Raw genomic sequence first — 21923 nt, forward strand, 5'->3', positions numbered from 1 at the left:
CGGGACCCATGTCAAGTGGGGCTCCATCTGCACTGCAAAGCAATAGGGCTTGCACCCTGGATGCCAGCTTAACTCCTCCAGCCCTGCAGGGTCCTGGAACCCTGGGTCCAAGCCCTAGGTTAGTGCAATTGCAGTGTACTTGCAAGGGGAGGGTTAGGCTTGAGCCAAGGCTCACGCATAGACCTACGTTCCAGTGGACATACCCTTAATGGGTATATATCACTGTCAAGTGACAATTGCAATGCTTCTCCATTTTCTTAACCAACAACTGGCAGATACAAACTATTCCTCATGTAAATATGGTACTAGGAACAGGAAGGGATTTCTATTATAGAATATGAAAGTTTATATCACCCAGAGAGTCACTTGATTAGAATGGCAAACCCTCAGGATAGCGAAGGAGTGAGTGCTGTGATAGATTTAGTTAATGATCTCGAACATTCAGGCTGTCAGCTGTCCTTATTGGAGCAACAGAAATCTAGTAACTACTCCACTAACCTGTGGATAATATAGGGAAGATGTAGTATTCCCAAGCCCATCTGTTCTATGGCTGAGAGGTGAATTTTAGTGGCAGATTCCCTCTGGAGAGCTCATATGAGATACTCCGGGTTCTCCTTCCTAATGAAAGGTGGATAGGTGACTCTCAGGACTCTGTTCCCTATGAATATACACAGAGCAATTGATTGCTGGCTCAGATATCATGGAAATATCATCCACATCTGTTGGACTTCACATACACATGGAAAGCTTGAGTGTCCTGAGAGTGGGCGATGGGTTTAATTCAGAGTTAGATTTTATAGGGTCAAGGGTGGGAATACAGGATAAGACTTCAAATAGGCACATACAGACAGTATCTCAAGTAACTCAGAGCGGGCATATAGGGTGAAAATTCATACATACAGCATCCTAGGAGTCAGGGGATACAGGTGAGACTTCACACACATGAATACTCCAGGGGGAAGACAGGATATTGTACAGAGATATTTAAACATTTCCAATAGTTTCATCAGATGAGGCCTGGTGAATATTCAGGGTCCCTGATAACTTCTTGCCAAGTTAATCTGAGAAGGAATTGTTTAGAACTAGGTGAATCTCATGAAGCCACCCTGCACATGCTCAACAGAATGTCAGCAGGTGGACGGAAGGGCCAAAAATAAGTGTCAATGGTGAAGAAGACCATTCTGGAACCTTGGAAGACACCAGCAGTGATTCTGGTGACTTAGATGATACCAAACTGTGCCAGCTCATGCAGTTCCAGATGGCTGAAAGCCTCCCATGGACAGATCACTGTAATATCTGCAAGACAGAGAGAGAGAAACTGGATAGGTTCAGTACAAGCTCAGTATACCCCATTGTTTCTTCTATCCTAGAGAGATGGGCAGGCTGATTATTAAAGAAATAGTGCTAGGTGAAGGAGAAAGGAAAATGGGCCTCTATTCAAAGACTAGACAGAGGTGAGAGACAATATTTTCCCACTACATCAGTGTAAGAGTGGGCAGCCTCCTGCCAGGCTGAACTAGATCAATGGTTCTCATGTGGCACCTCATCACTTGCTGCACCAGAAAAAAACAACCAACATAATCCATGTAGTCTTGTATCTCATCACCAGCAATTAATTGATAACTAGAGCTATGTGAAGAGCTCATTTAAAAACTTTCGATTAATTTTGCTTCCCTGTTAGTTTGTTTTTATAACCAGATTATGATTTTCTTGAATACTTTTGTTATCTGACATTATTTGCTGAATAATCTTGGCACAAAGTTCTTGGTGTGTAGATTATTGAGGTGTGTCTGATGTTTGAAATCTGAGCTCTTTTGATTGGACACAGATCACACGACACATTTCTAGTCCCTGGTTGGACCAGTGTAACTCTTGGAATCAGAATTCAGGTGAGAATGCTAACAATTAGCAATTTAAAATTCACTTTCTGTGATTTTCTTGCATTATTGGTGTTGAAGTAACCGTTTCTGTGAACTTTCCTGCTGATGAAGTCACTTGCTAGAATATTTGCAGAAAGCAAACACAAGTGAGCCCATTCACAGCCAAGTGAATCCATTTAAAAATTCAAACAGACACGAATTTTTCATAGTATTTGCCTAATTCCACATCTGATAGAAGATTACAAGGAAGGGAGATTAGAACACCCACAAGGCACCTTGGCAACTTGTGCAGTGTTACATTATGGAGGGGCAAAAATGAAATGTATACCTCACTGTGCTGCTATTACACTGACAGACCAGTGAGAGTTAATTTCCATCTACACACCGACAAAGATGTCTTTGTTCTTGCAGTGGAGACCAGTTCTCATCAACACGAGTGCTGCATCAATTTATACCTGACCATAGCAGGCAATCATCTTAAGCCCTGAAGCATGAAGGCTGATTGTCCATCTGTCTTGTATGGTTTAGACACAACAAATCCTGCATCTTGGCAGGCGGTTAGACTAGATGACCCTTGCTATCCCTTCTAGCCCCATGATTCTATATTTTTGTAACAGAAATACTTTAAAGGCATCTGAAGAGCAATATTACATATGACTTACCTGTTCCAAGTCCCTCCATACCTGGAATGTCATCTCCAAACCTGTGAAGAAAGACAACAGAGGAAGGTGAGACTGGAACAGAACCAAAAGAGAAAGATTACCTCACACAGGATCTTTCCTAACTGAAGGGAGATTGGATCAGCACCTGAGAAAAGGGAATAGTTAGAGGATTTTGCTAAATTACAGGGACAAAGGACATAAGATCAGCAGCAGAGGAGGGGAACAGCTCACAAGAAGTTCCCCACTGCCAAGGGGACGTAGGGTTGCCAGTTTTGGTTGGATGAATTCCTGGAGATTTCATCACATGACATAATCTTTAATTAAAGATTAATCTTTAATTACTGGATTGGAAACCCTAAAAGGGAGTGACACAAGAATACAATACAAGTGTTTCCTGGTTTGGCCTAATGGGTTCCATGGAGAATTTGGTGCAACTCTCTTGTTGGACGCATAAGGGGGAAGTGTCACTTCTGGCATGATTTTCCCCCTATGAGAACGTATCCTGCTTTCTTATGTTCTATTCATGCAGAGATCATCTGAAAGATCCCAGATATGAGAAGGTATATCAGATCACCTCACTGCCTCACCTAATGTATGTGAAGGGACATACCACTCCCTGAAGCTCTCATTAGTGCTCTTACCCTTTTACTCCTTTCTTTGGGGGCTTGCTTTTGAATTGTCTTGTCTGCCTTTGCTTGAACTTGGGAGGTCCCTTGCGTGGTGTGGTGGGACCAGCTGCAACTTCTGTGGTGTTGAGGGTATTGGCGTCGCTCATTCTTGGGTTGTTGTATACACAAGGTACTCCTCTTTCAAATCTTCCTGTCTGTAAGACAAATGCAGATAATGAAATGGAAGGAGGGTGCTGAACTTATGACTTCTAGATGCCATCAGACAGAGGAGGGAGAAAGGACTATAACTTTGACCAGAGCCTAGGGATGGGGATTCAACAGCCAGGATGGGCAGGGATGGTGTCCCCACCCCGTTTACCAGAAGCTGGGAATGGGCAACAAGGGATGGATCACTTGCTGATTACCTGTTCTGTTCATTCCCTCTGGGGCACCTGGCATTGGCCACTGTCAGAAGACAGGATACTGGGCTAGATGGACCTTTACCCTGAGCCAGTGTGGACGTTCTTATGTTCTTATGTACAGTTTAAGAATCAGAACAGCATCTGAAGTCACAATTGCTAGGATAAAAATGGCAAGTTCTCAGTCTACAAGTCACGGGGACACCAGCTGGGGGCAGGGATACTTTTATCTCCTTAGCAGGATATTGCACAGTGAGCTGCAGAGAGATGGTTACACCTGCTTCTGAAGGTTAATGTTGGAGACAGGTTGCTAGACCAGATGGCCCAGTAATATGTTCTAGTGGAGCAGGAGGACTAGTACCAATGGAGCTAGACAACCGGTTTGTCCTAGTTTGGTAAGGCCTATATTTTTATTTGCAGATTTAGTATATACCTACTGGGTGCCGCATCGCCATAAGAAAATGTTTGTAATCATTACAGAATATCTGGGCAATATGGAATATTAGCCTCCTATGGAAATAGTTTTCCCCAAGATGCTTTAAACTGGACCAAGGCAAAGCAGTGGAGAATATATTTTAGGAAACAATTCTTCATTGACTAGGATGTGGGAGAGTGTGAATGGGTGAGATGACCCAATAGACAATGTCTATCTCCATTTTTGACGATTTTAAGTGTCATGAACAATGGCTTTGCATACTCTGTTGCTGCATATGGATCAAGTCACAATTCCCTATTGTGAAAAGGAAATCTAGGAACAAGGCTAACTAATTAATACTGTGTGGTTCCCAAATCTGTACATCTGCTCAGCAGATTGTAAAAGTGGCCAACGAACCATTTGGTCACTGTCATCCCCTAGTGGATAGAAGTCTGGAAAGGATAGAAATTCAATTGCTGGCACACAGAGAACATACATTTTCTTTTGTCTCAGGTGGTAGAGCTGCTGCATTGGCATCTGAGGGTCCTGTGGTTCTACATCCTACAGGACATGGATCCCTGACACCTGTGTCCCAGGGGGTTACCCATCCCTTCATTAAGTCTAATGCAGCTCAGTGCACACTGTTCAAGAGCACCCACTGGTATAATGGTAAAAAAAAAAAAGTGGCAAAACTAGTCTACAATACATTCCATATTCTCCAAAGGAGAAGTGAATAAAGCTTGTTTACTCATTTACCCTCAACTCCACTCCTGTGTGCACCCATGGAACGGGTGGGGAGGGGTTCCATCTTTCTCCCTTCCTGAAGTCACATGCTTCGCTTCTCTGCATTCATCATGTAACTCCTGTCCTAAAGCATTTCTGTCGGTTCACTTACTGAATGTTCATGCTAACAAGTGTTGGAATTAGCTTCACAATCTCAGTACTGACGTCAAATCCCTTTATGTCACCACAGTAACTTTAGTATAATCCTCCAAATATCCTCTTTCCCTCCCCCGCCCTCTGTGATGCCGCTACAGACTGCAGAGTTGAGATCTTTCTAATCACCAGCCTATAAAAGCCACCAAAGAGCTGAGAGTATTTTTAGATCATTGACAACCACGGAATGAGAGAGCTTCTTGCCCCCCATCAGTGCCTGCAATTGCTGTAATTCTTTCCTTTAAACAAAATCTAGAAAGGTCGGGGGGACAGCCTGAGGAACAAAGAATATATTCTTAGCAGTTCCATTTTAATGTGTGCATGCATGTTGATATGCTCTATACTTTGAAATAAGGGTGTTCCATACCACATGCTCAGATACCAAAGTGATTAACACACTATAAATACCTCAATAGCTGTATCTTTCCATATCTAATACACTAGAGACTGAATGGTTAAAGCCATCCTAAGTGAAATAACAGACAGTAGAGTTTGCAGTGACAGCCAGGAATAGTTTGAAATATATATACACTAGCCCTGCTGCTCACAGTATATCCACAATCTTCCAAGGCACACTTGCTATACACTCAGTTTGATCAGAAACCTAGTCATAGTAAATCTAGTTCTGTATCTGTCTTGTTACTTATATGATCCCTGTCACCATAGTATCTGAGCATCTCCCTGGAATTTATGGATTTATCCTCACAACAACCCTGCAGAATAGGGAAACTACATTTTATAGAAGAGAAGCTGTGATATAGAGATTAAGTGATTTGTCCAAGGTCACAGAGTAAATCTTTGTCAGAGCCAAGAATTATACCTAGATCTCCTGAATCTCAGTTTAGGGTCAAATTCTCTGATGAAGTAAATGGAATTGTGCTAATTTACACTAGCAGAGAGTTTGGTCCCTATTTTCTTAGCCATCTTTCCTTCCTGAGGATGTGTTATTTAAAGAATTGACAAAAATTTTTAAAACCCTGCTGCTTTGCTCTAAGAAATGTAGAGCTTTAAGCAGAAAAATTAAGCATTGTGGTTTGCGTGGGCTATACCTGCCTACACTTGTGGTTAAAGCATCGTGCACTAGTTTCAAGAACAATAATAATCAATGGGGTACACAGTCAAAATGATGTAGACAACCTCCTGGAGTACTAGAGGCACAGGGCGATAGAAATGTGTAATCAGTATCCAAAGAACATCTCTAACCAGCTTTGATCCACTTTGCCAGACCCAGATATTGTGCTGGCTGCCTCCTATCCTGGCCACCCATGAGAGAATGAAATGTGACATGATAGTAAAAATGGCTGACAGAGATTTTTAACCCTGGATACTGACATCAAGAAACCCGAGAGGCAGCTGGGCCAACATTGGTCAGTGAGATTGCTCCCTGTTTTAGCAGACACCAGGCTGGTGCTAGTACAACACTCCATCCAAATCATAACACCTTTGAGAGGCAGCTCCCTCCCTTCCCTCAAAGTCCCCTTGGCCACAAGCTTTACTCAGGAAAAGAAGCAGATAATAGGAGGGCTCCGTCTGTGGGATTCAGAGCCTTTCCTCCACCCCACCACTATGTGAAGTTTCAGCCACTTCCACCTGGTATATGGTGGGAGAAAGCTTCAGACCAAACCATACTACATCCTATTTCTCATCTGCACTAATGTAAGAGAGAGGGAGAGGAAATGGGATTCAACAGGGTTAAGGAATTACAGTTCTCTCTTCCCCCCAGCACCTTCATCACTCCTGTTCTCCCTACCCATCTCCACAGCTGGATGGCACCTTGGGAAAGAGCACAGAGCTTTTGGGTAGGAAGCGCTGGAAGAGTTCATACTTCCTTCATCTCAAGCTCGGCACCAAACAGCACAAAGTCACTGTGCTGCTATTACACCGACAGGCCAGTGCGAGTTAATTTCTATCCACACACAGGCAAAGATGTCTTTGTTCTTGCAGTGGAAACCAGTTCTCATTGACACAAGAGCTGCACCAATTTTTGTGTCTCTGTAATCAGTTCCTCCGGAACCATGCCGGCCTCACAGAAGTAGGAGAAACACATAGCACAGCCTTCCATTTGTGTTTTGCAACCCTGTCTATCCATTTATATAGGTACATGGATGGTCTCTGTCACTCCAATACTTAGATGCCTGACAATCTCCTACTTCACCTAGATTTGATCTTTTTTTATGGCACCTCTTTGAGTTCTCTGGCGCCTTACCTCTGAGTACGTTCCAGAGTCTTTGCCACAGCTCCTCTGCCACTAATGTCACTGGCAGACAGTGAAAGATAGTCCCAGGGTGAGAGAACTGGCGGAGCCAGTAGCTGTGGATTCCTGTCCTTTCCCAATGAAGGTTGCTGGATAACTGAATGTTCCTTCACATCCTCTGCTCTCACTCACACAGTGTTATCTAATTGGCTCTGATAGGATCTTTACTTGGCCCCGGATTTAATCCATTTGCGTAATGTCCTTGCTTGCGTCTGAACACTAATTTTACCTAATACAATCTGTCCACAGTGATGTTCTTATCCCAGTGCTGGCAGATGACATCCCACTTCTGGGTTGGCTTCCAGGTTAATCTCCTTCCCCGCTACCTTCTGATTCCAATGCACTTAAGGAGGCTTGAGTACTAGTGACAAATAGCTGCTCTTTAATCCACCTCCTTCACAGCTTTAGTCTCTGATCCTCTATGGAAAATTTCCCTGACAAGTGAAATAGACATCTGACATGATCTTCTTTATAGCAGTATCAAACAGATTCCTCACGTGGGCTGTGACCTTCCTTGGGTCCATTCCCTGAGAAGGTCAGACATGCACTACTGCATGTGTGCTGCAATCTGCAGTGCGTCCACAAAAATCTGAGACACAAGGCCCAGGTGGGTTGTGATCTTCCTTGCAGTGATGCTCTGGAAATACATATCATCTCCAGGTAGAAATGGTCTTGCTATTTTATTCCACGTGGTGATGTCCTCATCATCTCAGCTATGGGCCTCATGTGTGCTGCAGCAGTGATCTTCCTTGCAGGAGTGCTCTAGCTAGAGAACTTTGTATCCAGTATCAGACATAACTGCGGCTGAATGGAAAGAAGTCCCATAATTCCAGGGCCAGCTGTTTGACTTGGGGATGTAATGAATATTTCCAGCCTTGGCCACTGCTGATGCCTATATCCTACTGCTCTGAGCTCTCAGACTCTTTTCTCTAGTAATGGTTTCAAGACCAAACAGAAACAAAAAGGGATACACTTAAAAAGAGAGTCAGCTTTTAAGCTGGTTCTAAGTAGAACTGAAGTCCTGCAGCCCACTCCTTGATGGGAATCCTAGGAAATCCCATCCCATCCTGCTAATGTGAAATGGTGAGCTTGGAAGACAAACTGTTACAGAGAGAAAGCGTTTATTATCAGACTGGGGAAGGGGGTATCTAGCTGTGTGAGCAGAAACCTTCAAATACCTCCTAGGGTTTCAGCAGTACCTTGTAAACAGCAGCTGAGTCCTGGATTCCAGTAGTGTCTTTACCACAGTGCCCTGTACACATTTTACATCAATGCCCTGCCAGTGCCAGCCACACAAAGACTCAGATGAATTCCACAACAGCCAAGCAACGGTCCAAATCAAATGGCCACCAAGAAAAACATTGAGGAAGAAGCTGCTTACAAACTAACCAGCCTCTTATAGGTAGGGTGACTATTCATGAAAGATTTCCATTTACTTCAGTCAATGGATCCCTACACTAAGGTAAGAGACAGAGCAAAACGTTACCTAAGAAATGAAAATCTGTCCCTTCCAGATACAAACTACAAACAATACTCCAGGGGTTTCATTAGACTTTTCTCAGCTCAGTTTCTCTCTTTCTTCCCACTCTCCCTCCCCACCATCAGTCTGAGATACACAGAAGTTGTAGAGAACACTTACAGTGCTGAGAGCTCCTCTTGGAAATCATTAAATTACCTTCCTCTAGCCTGATTAGAAAAATCTCTCAAAGACGCAACTCATTCTCCAGAAATAGTTTGTCCGCAGGTGATGTCACAGACTCAAGGCACCAATCATGAAGCATTCGTCCTTGGAACAACTATGTCTCCAAGACCTCTAATCCTGGCTTTACTGAGGGTGCATCTAGGGGAAGGTTTAAAGAAATGTCATAAGCATGCCATGCTCCTAAGGGAAGGCCCAACTCCATTTTCTGAGTTGGAAAGGGTAGGTGGGGAAAAGGAATCCTCCCCCATCTCCAACAATCTAGCAGCTTGGGGCAAAGTAGTTGAGTAGCCCAGTGCCATTACGACAGCCCATGGGCTAAGGTAACAGCTAGGTCTTCTGGGTGCCCCTGCATTGGAGTAGAGAGGTTTGGCCTGTGAATGAATGGAGTGACAGAAGAGGCAGGTAGGGGTGTGATAGAGAAGACAAGGGGAATACAACATTTTGTGAGGACATTTTACAAGGGAAGCAGATCATACATGTAGATAAATCTCTGCATTAAGCATCTTCACATAACTTTCATATGACTTTGTATTATGCCTCTATTTTCATACAACTTTGTATCAGATCCTTATATGGAAAACTTTGTATTGAGCCTTGGTATAATGTTAAAAAAAATGTCTTTTTGCTAGAAGTAGAATAAGATCTCCTCCCCCACCTTCCCCCGCCTTTTAATCAATGGCCCTGTTGAATGAACCAGATGTGAATGAGTAAGGTATGGAAGGCAAGCATCTCCAGATTGGAGAGGGGATGGAAGCCAGACCGAAGAACAATAAAACTTATCTAGTGGGCTCACTAAAGAAGAGCAGACATATTGACGGCCTTGGAGGTTAGCCATTATGGGCATGTCTACACCGCAATTAAAAAGCCTGCAACAGCTGACTTGGGCTTGTGGGGCTCGGGCTAAGGGGCTGCTTAATTGCAGGGTAGATGTCTGGGATTGGGCTGCAGCCTGGGCTCTAGGACCCTGCAAGTTGGAAGGGTTCCAGAGCTCAAGCTGCAGCCCAAGCTGGAATGTTTATACTGCAATTAAACTGCTCCTTGGCCTAGAGTGACCAGATGTCCCGATTTTATAAAGACTATCCCAATTTTTGGGTCTTTTTCTTATTTAGACTCCTATTATCCCCCACCCCCATCCCGATTTTTTACACTTGCTGTCTGGTCACCCTACCTTGGCCTGAGCCCTGTGAAAACTGTGTCAATTGGCACAGGCCAGCTGCAGGTGTCTAACTGCAGTGTAGACATACTCTATGTTAGAATCTCAGCTTTCTTTGAAAAATGTCAATAAGCCCCATCTCTCATGGTTGTAGAGGAAAGCTTGAAAATGTGACCTGGGTGTAACCTAAAGGGTCTGAAACCAGAAGACAAAGAAAAAGAAGCTGAATTATATTTTTCTAATAGCCTCATGATTTTTAAGCCAATCTCATGATTTTTTGAGGCTGGACTAATGATTTTGAATATTTGGGTTGACATCTCCTCCTCCCTGCAGGGACTGGCTCCTGCACACAAGCGCTCTGAGGTTAAACATGGTCAGCAGCTTCCTGCAGGCTGGAGCAGGCTTGGGGGGATATAAGCAGCTGCAGTATGTTGGCATCAGATTCTCCTCCCACACCCACTGCTCATTCCCAGTTCTCTGTCTGCCTCCAACTGGCCCAGACTTCTGTTTTCTCTCCTTGTTCCTTTCTCTTATGTTAAGAGTGTGCTGGGAAACAACTGTTTTGTTTTCCCCTGTGAAAAATGCTGATGAAAATGAAACTTTTTTTTTATTTTGTCGAAATTTTTCTTTGAAACTTTTTCAGGCTTTTGTTCTAAAAGAAAAACTAAATTATATAGGTTTTCAGCAACCAAATTTCCCAATTTTGCAGTTTAAAAAAGTCAAATTTTTTACTGAGAAAAACCTGAAAATGTTTGACAAAATTTGATATTTTTTATGAACATTACCATTTTGTTCAAAAAGCCATTTCCCAGTGAAAAAGACATTTTGACAGAAAATGCTCAATCAGCTCCATTTATGTTCTTCTCTTGTCTCTTTTTCATCACTTTCTCACTGTTTCCCATTGTTGCCTTCCCTTTTTCAACCTCTCTCATTCCATCTATTCTCTTACCCTGCCATTTTACTTCTCTTTCCTTCCTGAAGGTGATGGACTCTGCTTTGCAGTGTGTGTGTGCATGTGCACACACACAAGTGTGCACTTAGATGCTCCCTTTTCATGGCACTAACAGACATGCAGGAGTGACTCTGTTGTAATTTTAAGGCATCCCAGCTGGATGAGGGAATTTGCTGGACATGATGGCTTGACCAGGAGTCAAGTTCGATCAGTTCCCCCTGTATGTCCATGGCTATGGCCTCCCACATTGCTGCTTCATGCTCTGGCTTCCATCCCCTCTCGTTATTGACTAACACAGGGAGAAACTGAGTTTACTCCTTTTTTTCAGCTCCCATGTGACACAATTTAGACCTGGACAGGACCAGAAACTGGGGTCAAACAATAACAGTAATTCTGTCTCTATGGCCCAGGAAGGAAGAACCACCACTCTCAATGCTGCTGTAGGCCAGATTTTTCCCCACTTCCTTTCTAAGAAATGTTTTGCAATCCCTCCCACAAGATCTCAAACCTTATGGTAACCATAACTATACCAGAAATAAAAACTAATTTGGCAAATTTTAATGATACATGAAACACACAATTTAAAATACACTCACAATTCCATGGATGAGTTTGTCTTGCTGTGAAAATGTATCTGACCTGAGGCTGAAATATAGTGGGCCAGACCTTGATTGGTGGTTCTACTGGAATCAGTGGATCTGTACTCATTAATTTACACCAGCTGAGGATCTAAAACAGCTAATATAAAACATGTACGGTATTTGTTATTTGGACTAACTTGTCCTTTCCACAAACCCCTCTGTCCTTCTAAATCCCACCTAGGCCAGAAATGAACTCCAACAAATAATAAAAATACTTACTCCCTGATTCTGATCTCACTTATATTCTAGAATCAGAGAAATGCAGGGCTGGAAGGGACTCCTCAAAAAGTCATCAAGTCAAAGTAAACCAAGAGCATCCCTGATGGATGTTTGTCCAATCTGTTCTTTAAAACCTCCCATGATGGGGATTCCACAGTCTCCCTTGGTAACCTATTCCAGTGCTTAACCACCCTTAGAGTTAGAAAGCTTTTCCTAATATCTAACTTGAATGTCTCTTGCAGCAGATCAAGCCCATTACTTCTTGTCCTCCCTTCAAGGGACATGGACAACAGTCGATCACTGTCCTCTTTATAACAGTCCTTAACAGATTTGAAGATTTTGTCAAGTCGCCTCACAATCTTCTTTTCTCAAGACTAAAGATGCCCAGTTGTGTCAACCTTTCCTCATAGGTCAGGTTTTATCATTTTTGTTCTCAAGACTCTCTCCAGTTTGTCCACATCTTTCCTAAAGTGTGACACCGGGAATTGGACACAGTGCTCCAGCTGAGGCCTCATCAGTGCCCAGTAGAGTGGGACAGTTACCTCTATGTCTAATGTACAACACTCCTCCCATACTCCTCCTCCTTCTCCTCTTCCCCGCCCAACACCTCCTCCTCACAGTTCACTCTGGGGGCCCATGACTCCAGTTCCTCCAAAGTATCAGGGGGCTCTTGGAGAGGAGAGGTCTCTGCTGACGATGGCATGCAGCTCTTTTTAATAGCAGCATGTCTGCGGCTCTGCACCAGAGTAACTGTTAGCCTCCCTTGCCTTCTGGTACAGCTTTCACATGGCACTGCTCCGGGTCTCTTTTGTAGCCACTTCTCCCCACAAACGCAGGAGATCCACCACCTCCTGTGTGCTCCAGGCAGAAGTGTGTCTGCAGCGTGGAGTTGGCATGGTTAGCGAGGCAGTCACTGGGTGAGCTCTCCACACCGAGCAAACAGGAAATGGAATTTCAAAAATTCATGGGACTTTTGAGGGGAGAGGCGTGTACCTGGCCACCAGGCAGTGGAGTTCAAAACGGTGACCAAAGCAGTCATGCTGGGGCATTTATGGCCACTAAAGTCAATGTAAGTAATGCAGTGTCTACACTGACACTGCGTTGACCTAACTACATTGAGCTAAGTGCTACGCCTCTCATGGAGGTGACGTTATTAAGTTAGCATAGCAGGCGAGTTACATCAGCAGGAGCAACATTTTAGTGTAGACGCTTACAGAGTTAGTGCGACATAAGCTGCCTTGCATTGACCTAACTCTGTAGTGTGGACAAGCCTGAGACATTCACTTGCTGTACTCTACTTTGCAGCTAGAGGCACCTGTAGAATCCTTCTCTCCCTATCAGAAACCTTTCTCCTTTCCTGTATTCACCCTCTTCCTTAGGGTTGCCACCTTTTTAATGGCTGGTAACTGGACCTACAAGGCCCTGCCCCTGCTCCACCTCTTCCCTTGAGGCCCTTCCCCGTTCTCCACCTATTCCACAGGCCCTGAGCCTGCTCTGCCTTTTCCTCACAGATTATAAAAATAACCAAAACCAAACAGAGATCAGAGCTTGTCACACAAGCCAAAACCCGGACTGTCTAGGTGAAAACCAGACGGGTGGCAACCCTACTTTCCTAGCCCCATCTGCCAGTTAGAGTGCCCTCTCCCTTCCTGGATCTCCCTTTCAGGATATGTCTATATTGCAAAAAGAGGTGCATTCTTAACTCTGGTCAGCTAACTCATATTAGCAGACTCAGATTAAAGTAGTAGTGATGACATGCCAAGTCGGTATAACTCAGGTTAGCAGCTCACAAGCCCAGGCTCCCCTAAAGTATGTCTACACTGCAGCTGGGAGTGAGCCTCCCAGCCCAGGAAGGCAGATGTGTCTTGTGGGGCTTGTGCCTGAAAGCTAACAACAGCAGTGTAGATGTCCAGGCTCGGGCTGGGGGTTTGGGTCGGTTTGAGAGCCTGATCTTCCACCTGTGCTGGAACATCCACACTGCTATTTCTAGCCTGCCAGCTTGAGGCCCACTAGCACAAGTCTATCTCTCTGGGATTGGGGGTTGCTCTCAGCTGTATCCTTATAGGTTTGAGCTCCAGATGCTAACCTGCACTAAAAGCTGAGCTGCTGTGTCTTCACTGCCATTTGAACCTGAGTTGGCTAACCTGCATTAAGAGCACACCCTTTTTGCAATGTAGACATACCTGCAGTCTTTGACCCCTCTTTCCTTTACCAGACTGTTTTTCTCTTCTTCTGGCTCACTCCACTCTGCCCACTCTGTGTCCCCACCCAGGTCCCTATTTTTCCCTTTCTTCCAGCTCCCTCTCCCAACTTTCTACCTTCCAGTCTTTCTCCTTGCCTGAACCACCCTCTCATTTCACCAACACCCTCTCCCCCAGCCCTGACCCCTCGTGTGTTTGATAGGTGGGAGACGCAGCAGCAGTTGCCCAGGGTTCCTGTGTCTTCCTTCCTCACCTTTGAGCAGGGGACTGGCGTTATAGGATTAGCGCTTTAGCTGGCCTAAAAGCTGCTTCATTAGGCATTAAGTCTCCAATCTTCTCCCCGTGCCTCAGGTAAATCTCTCCTTGAAATGCCTGGGAACATGAAGGAGAGATGGAACACTCCATCATGTTCCCCTGGGCTCAAGTTCCTACCTGACCAATTCTGTGCCACTCAACCTGGAAAACACCAGCAGCCTCATCCCTCTGAATGAATTTCAGGAATCTGCTTCCAGAAGGAAACCTTCTACAGTAATATGGGTCAGGAATTACGGATGAAGGCCCCTGCTGTGTGCTGTGCGTCCGGATCATTCCGTGTGTGTCCCCTCCCATCTTTGCGAAACACACGCTCTGTGAACTTCAGCCTACCGCATGCAGTGCTGAGGCATGTTAAACACACTCCCATTCCTATCTATACACAGGCCCTCACACTGTGCACATCTGCGCCCATATCAAGGCATGTATTCACATCTCTGTCACTTTCACTTGCCACATAAACTAGTGTACTAGTAGAATGAAGTAGTGTAACAATGGGGAAAATATATTGTAAGTTCCTGTGAGTAGCAATACCTTCAACAGGATTTATACTTTTAAAATGATTCCTCAGACAGGCTGGGGACTTGTACTTGTATAGCATATATGCATTTATATAATTTCACTTACTGGGCCAAATTCTCCTTTCAATCCCACTGAAGTTGCTCTGCATTTATTTTGTAACTTTCTTCCCACAGAATTCCAAAGTATGTCACTAGCTTACCATACAGACACTGTCCAAGAGATACTGTGTATTTCATTGGGGTTGGGGGGATTTCTGCATTTAGAAGGGAGGCTTCCTACTCTAGCCTGGGAGCTAATATAGTCAAATTTCATTGTGTGGGCAAGTCAGCACTGGAAAGGTCAGGGAGGTAGCTGTTTCATAAAAATCTACAGAATCATCATTGCAGTGGTGTCACCCTTGATAGTGTCATAGGAGAGATTCACTGTCCTTGGCTCCCAACTCCTGGGCCTCTGGCTGGTGGAAATTTTGATAATATAATGTCATCGGAAATGGGGCAAGTTGGGTATCATTCGAGAGCCCTTTTCTCCGCCCCCCAAACTCAGTGGTACCAAACATGGCAAACCTGGAACAATTATGTAGATATATATTAGAGAAAATGTTTAAAAGTCAGAGTTGTAATTACACTTTAATACCAGGATGCACTGCTTACATAAAAAAGATTTAAAACATTCATTCATCCAAGTCATCAGTGTTGTCTCTGTCTAGGGCACCACTGCTAGATGTATTGTCACACTAATCCTCATCTGTTCCACACTCACACATCTATGTGGCAGGCTGCTGGCCAAACATTTGCAGGACGGTGAGCATCTGGTCTTTGCACATGACCATTCGATTAGCTGAAGGATTGATTCCAGAGCGCGTGGTATTTCAAACATAACTGGTGTGATCAGTCCATCCTCCAAAATCCATCTACATCCAATAGGAGAGAGTAGTTTTGGATGCACTTAATCAACCTGAAGCCATTCCATTGCCTGGTAATTAGCCTTCCTGATAGCAGATGTAAATGCATCCTTTGTCAGTGGCAATTTTTCTCTGTTTGTCTCCTTCTTGGAAAACATCCACCAATGTAGCTCAGCAAGTGTCCCAATGATAGTCTTCAAATACTAAACTTGGCATATGAACACCTCCAGCTGTTCCGGGTACCTTCAGAGTGAGGAAGGAGTCTTTGGTGGCTGAATCAAATACCTTCCAGTAATATAATTTGATGTTTCCAGCCAACTGTCCAGTAGTGTCCCATTCGGAAATGGCATGGAAATCTTTCAGGATGGCATCTTTTAATGGTTCAAATGTTAGGAACACATCTCTGATGGATATAGGGCAATTCTGTTCCCCAGCAGGAGGCATACAAACAAAATCTTGCTGAAGTCTTGTGTAGCATCTCACAGAGAGCACTAGAACATCTGCGTCTTGTGCAAATATCCAAAGTTAGTAGCATTTGTGGCATTGTTGGCATGCAAGATAATATTAGTGTCAGCCTCCTCATGGGAACTACAAAGAAACTCCACCGAATAGTGTGAGACAGCAGCTTGATTATGCCATGTGACAATTAAATTCTTCAAGCAATTCTTCACATGCTGGAATGTTTTTCCTGCAAGGTATGCATTTAACTTATCCTTTTTGTGAGTATGAGATAATAGCTACTTCACTGCGACACTGAGATGTTCATGGAGTCAATGAATTTGTATTAGACAGGTGCAATAGCATGGAGGCTTTTCTTTCTGGTAATATTTTTAATTGATTTTTCTGCATACATGTCAAACACTAGGTGGACTTCATCATAGGTCCAGTATTTTCTGTGTGACCTCATAATGAAGTATTCAGCCCAATCTTTGCAGGGGTTAACAGGTTCTGGTTTGCCAAGAACTTGTACCTGAGTCACACCATTCCATAGCATTCAAACATCAATAATGATACCTTGGAGAACTCAGACTTTTGCAAAGTCTCATGTAGATCAACATTATGCTGAGATCTGGGCATGACCAGGAGATGAGCAACCACAGAGTCAGCGCCTATGTAACCAGGTACCATGTTCTGAGCATTATCCGGTAACACAGTACTGTCAACTGAGGGCTACAATGTTTGACATGCCTGTGTTAAAGTATAATTTTTAAAAGTTGATTTTTCAACATTTTCTGGAATAGTTATCTATGTAAGTGTTCTAGGTTTGTCATGTTTGGTACCATTGCATTTGTGAGAGAAAGGGCCTTTGAATTATGCCCATTTTTGACAACACTATATTATCAAAATTTCCACCAACCAGAGGACTTCGAGCTGGGAGCCTGGGGAGGGAGGCAGTGAGTCCCCCCGCCACATTGCAGAGCATAACACCATTGAAATTAAGATTCTGTAGATTTTTATGAATAAATGACAACTGTCTTATCTTTCTGGGGAAGCCTCGGGGTGAGACTTACAACTACTTTGCATCAGCTCTACTGGCGTAAGGTTGCTGCAACACAACTGTGAATTCCTCCCAGAAAAGATCAGAAACTTGTACAGCTGGCACAGCTAATGATATAGGTGTAGGACCAGAGGAAATTATACAGAGTAGTGTGAAGTCTAATTAAATAATAATACTTACAAAGTTCTATACAAGTGCACATTTATACCCCTCACCTAAACATCTCTACATGAACCGTTGTTTGCACTAGGAAAAACATAGGCTTTATATCTTCTCATCACTGAAAAATGCTGGAATCTCTGCTCAAACTTCAATCACCTTATGTCAGAGCCCATAACTGGAAAATTTCAGCCTCAAAGATGAATGTTTTTGAAACTTACGAGCATGTGAAAACAAAAGGTTATGACAGAAATTGGTTTGCAGTGTCAACTACTTCTGGTGGTCACTAGTTTCAACTGGCAGAATATAAAGATCACTTTATCCCTTTCTATAATGCAGCTACCTCTGGGGTGGAACATACCAAAGGCATTAAACATCATATAGCAACATTCTTCAAAATTTGAGACACAAAATGAAGAGGAGACTATATCCAACTGAACTCAGGACAGCAGAATGTAGTTACCTAAAATATGTTGTCAATTGCCTGTTGATTAGAAGTGAATACACTGGTTAAGAAAATTAAGAACTCCAGAGACAAACCCTGAATATAAACCACCACACCACCTGGATTCTCTCTCTCTCTCTTTTTTCTTTTGAGATTCTGAAATGTATTGATAAGGATTTGGCCTTCCTGGTTTCTGTGGGAGAAATAATCCTGTGATCATTGGTAGATCTAACCATCATGGGACCCTACGCCCTGCATTATAGTCACAGAAATCTCTTCCTCCAAAGAGGGCTCGTCAATCCTTAATTATGTTCTAGGTTCTCTCTTAATATGATGAGTGGTGTACTGGGGAGAGTTTGATTGACCTTTTATCCCTCCTGCCCTCCTCCACAATTTTAGAGAACAGGGATTGTTGCATCATTTGTGTACTTTGGGGATGAGACAGTTTTGCATGCACTGAAAGGCAAATGTGCAGCTTCAGTGAGATTCAAATGAGTGTTTCCAATCGTGCAGCTAACTAAAGGGGTGGGTAGGAAGGCTGCCGCCCCCCTAAAGATAAAGCAGGATGATATTAGGAGTGCATGTGTTTACTTCCCAGTTCTTCCAAACATCATGAGAGCCTCCTGAAGATCTTAAAAGTGTGTGAGATGCTCAGAAGTTCACCCAGACCCTCTGGAAAAAAAAAAACCTCAGATAGGGGGAAGCCCAGGACTGTAAGAGGTTTGGAAGAGCAGTTTTGCTGATTGTCCTGGTTTTATCACAATAATAGAGTTTTATTTCCCCCCCTTAAAGCTCCTGGATTCCTGTGACGATGTGAGAACCTCAGCATTTTTCTTGATTACTAAGGTTTGAAAACATGAACCCTAAATGCTCCAGTGCCAGATGGCAACTAGAAAGAACCCCACATTTATTAAAATAAACTCTTATGATTTTTAGCCCAATGTCATGATTTTTGCTGCTTGACTCATGATTTTAGAACACTTGAGGCTGGCCTTAGGGGGCCAAGGTCGTGTGGTTTAGGGAGGTGCCTTTAAAGATTTAGCTAAACTAGTAAGAAACTGTCAAACTTCTGGATACTTCTCTGAACCAAACTCAGACATGTTGAAGTTTGACCACCCCCTCCTGCTGATGTGTTTAGTATTTCAGCGCCTCTTTATAGTCAAGACAAGTGAGGCACTGAGGCCTGGTCCACACTACAGCATTAAATCGATTTAAACAGCGTTAAATCGATTTAACACTGTACCCGTCCACACTACAAGGCACTTTAAATCGATTTTAAGGGCTCTTAATTTCTGTACTCCTCCCCAACGAGAGGAGTAACCCTAAAATCGATATTACTATATCGATTTAGGTTTAGTGTGGACGGAAATCGAAGTTATTGGTCTCATTCTTTTACTGAGCTACCCAGAGTGCACCGCTCCGGAAATCGATGGTAGCCTAGGACCATGGACGCACACCACCGAATTAATGTGCCCTAGTGTGGACGCGTAAAATCGATTTTATAAAACCAGTTTTATAAAACCGGTTTTAATAATTTCGATTTTATACTGTAGTGTAGACATGGCCTGAGTGTGTGCGTTCAATGCCGGGAATACCGTCAGACACGACATGCCTCATTTCAAACCTGGTCGCTTGACTCTTGGCCCTTGGCCAAAGATAACTAGCACGAAAACCTTTAACTTTTTAAGTGAAGCATCAAACCTAAATTAAGCTACCTAAACTGACTAGCTAAACTACTAAACCAACAACTAGAGGCTCTGTCTAAAGAGGTTTGGGAATCTTCTTTCCAGATCTGTTCTGGTCTGTTGCAGCTGGGGGTTGGAAGGAACTTGTAAGGTGATGAGTCACTCCTGTGCTAGGCTCCAGCCAATCCACAAGCTAGGAACTGGCCATGTGACTCCCAGACCAGGTATAGAAGCCTCACAAAGAGCAATAGCTGCTCAGTCTGCTCAGTGTCACTATAGGGCTTGGAACTCATTATTGACTGACAGTGGCAAGACTCCGCAAGCCTTAGCCTGCTCTTGCTTCAGCCATGCTCTCACTCTAACTCTACCTTGGACTCTTGAGTCTGACTGTGACCACTAGGCATGACCATCCCCATTACAATTTCTGTCAGAACTGAGGTGATCTGGGTGTGGCACACTCTAGAATGTTCAAGAACAGATGAGGGAAGGGTGGGCATGTGGGCACTGCTAGGTAGGTTCCATTGTCTGAGCTGCACATGGCTGCTGCATCCCAAAGGATCTACAAAGGAGCTAAGAGTTATCATCTCCCATTTTACAGTTGGGGAAACTGAGGCACAGAGAGGTGACGAGACTGTCCCGAAGTCACAGGTCATTTCATCTCCCTGTGCCTCTACAGGTCAGCTGAATCCCATTTCAGTATTCTATACAATAGGCCACATCATACATACTTCTACATCCATGGCTATACACAAAGGCATTCTTGCACATACAATATATCTACATTATGCACACATACCTATAAAACACACAGCTAATGCATCCCTTCCTGCATGCACCTGTGCACACTTCTATAGCTATATACACACATATGTACATCTTGATACCTACACACTCACACTTAAATACACAAACATGCATATACACACAGATTTGTATGTTTCCCTCCCATCCACCAAAAAAAAATCAACAAAACTCCATTCACTTAAAGTTGCTCAGGTACGTCTCCTATCCACACAATCATTAAAAATCAAGGAAATTTCCACCTGTCACATTTGCTTTCACAACAGCCTCAACTCACATGCTTTCGCATTATCTGCTTACTCACAAGTCCTAATTCTATTCTGCTGCTCCCATGTCAGTCTGGAGTAAATCCATCAAAATCAGTGGATTTACTCCAGATTTGCACCAGATTTGTAACTGAGAGAAGAATTTGGCCCTCAGATTGTGGTTCTACAACAAACATGTTTTCAGTTCCAACACACAGAATCACCCAACTGACACATCCAATTCTTCATAATCACACTCAGACAGAAACAATAACTCTAAGCTCAGCTGAATGGACCATAAAACCTACCTAGTGGTGCCCACACACCCACCCGTCCCCCATCAGTTCTTGAGCATTCTAAGGTGTGTGCCTGTAAAATACCAGTTGTTCTTAAATTAAGAAAATGGTGAAGAAACCCAATTTATTTTTATGGGACTTAAAACTGCATTTGTTTCTACTTCTGAAAATGTACCTCACTTGGCTTTGTGTATGAATGTAAATTGCTAACTGCCTGGGGCCGAGACTCAGGTTAATCGCTTCAAGTCCATTGCTGGCAATGGACATCTGAAGAACGGCTGGTGCAAAAGGATTAATAAAGCTTTTTTTATGGTAAAAAAAAAACATACCTGGAGGGGTTAAGTCTTTAATGTGTTACTGTATTTGTATCTAGAAAAGTATGAGGTCAGAGGAAAGTTTGGCATCTGAGTGTGAGGCATTAGATGTGCACTTGGTGAGGATGTTCTGGGTTGGAATAGAATGATAGAATCTCTATTGACATTTCAAAGAGGAAATGGTTTAAAAACTGCTACATGTCTGAAAAGCAGGCTCTAAAGAGTGTGAAAAGCACCTAGAAAATCAAAGTTTCTCCTTCTGGAGGTTGTTCATGTTTGAGGCTAATTGAACCCTGCGAGTGACCATGCTTAATTTAGGAATTCACACCCTGCTTTAAGTGGAAAACTAAACACATCCTTAAGTTTGGGGAAGACAGGGGTGCCTCTGTAATGCACACCCATATCTACGCACCCTCACACAGGAGGAATAACCCTGTTGAAATCAATGGAGCTACACCGGAAGAAAACAAATGTGAGGGAAGAATCAGGACTGCAGTACATGGTCCCACATATGAACACAAATGCATGCAAAAATATATTTCCATATCCATACAGACTTACTCAGAGGTACACAGTAATATACAAAACACCCATCTTCGAATACATACAAGCACACAATGACATGCACACCCACACAGGCTGATTGTGGGAAAGGATGCTGCTCAGATCCAGTAGATGAAGATGTAGGAGGATCCAGATAAAG

General features: G+C 43.5%; 1 protein-coding gene across 4 annotated transcripts in view; it reads right to left on the reverse strand.

Annotated features, from left to right (window-relative positions):
* Positions 1-352: 352 nt before the first annotated feature.
* Positions 353-21923, reverse strand: part of PDE6H (phosphodiesterase 6H) — an 89791-nt gene continuing 68220 nt past the window's right edge. The window contains exons 1-4 of one of the 4 annotated variants that reach the window (XM_050955766.1): positions 21829-21923; positions 3184-3365; positions 2543-2583; positions 353-1296 (exon numbers count right to left, since the gene is read on the reverse strand). In XM_050955766.1, coding sequence (XP_050811723.1) covers positions 1220-1296; positions 2543-2583; positions 3184-3317 — 252 coding nt within the window. In that variant the 5' untranslated portion in view covers positions 3318-3365; positions 21829-21923 and the 3' untranslated portion in view covers positions 353-1219. Of the gene's footprint in view, positions 1297-2542; positions 2584-3183; positions 3366-7126; positions 7238-21828 lie in introns of those variants that run through there. The other 3 variants (XM_050955787.1, XM_050955775.1, XM_050955784.1) reach the window with 3 other exon arrangements.

Source organism: Gopherus flavomarginatus, chromosome 1 (genome assembly GCF_025201925.1).
Source record: "Gopherus flavomarginatus isolate rGopFla2 chromosome 1, rGopFla2.mat.asm, whole genome shotgun sequence".
In the NCBI taxonomy this organism is placed as follows: Eukaryota; Metazoa; Chordata; order Testudines; family Testudinidae; genus Gopherus; species Gopherus flavomarginatus.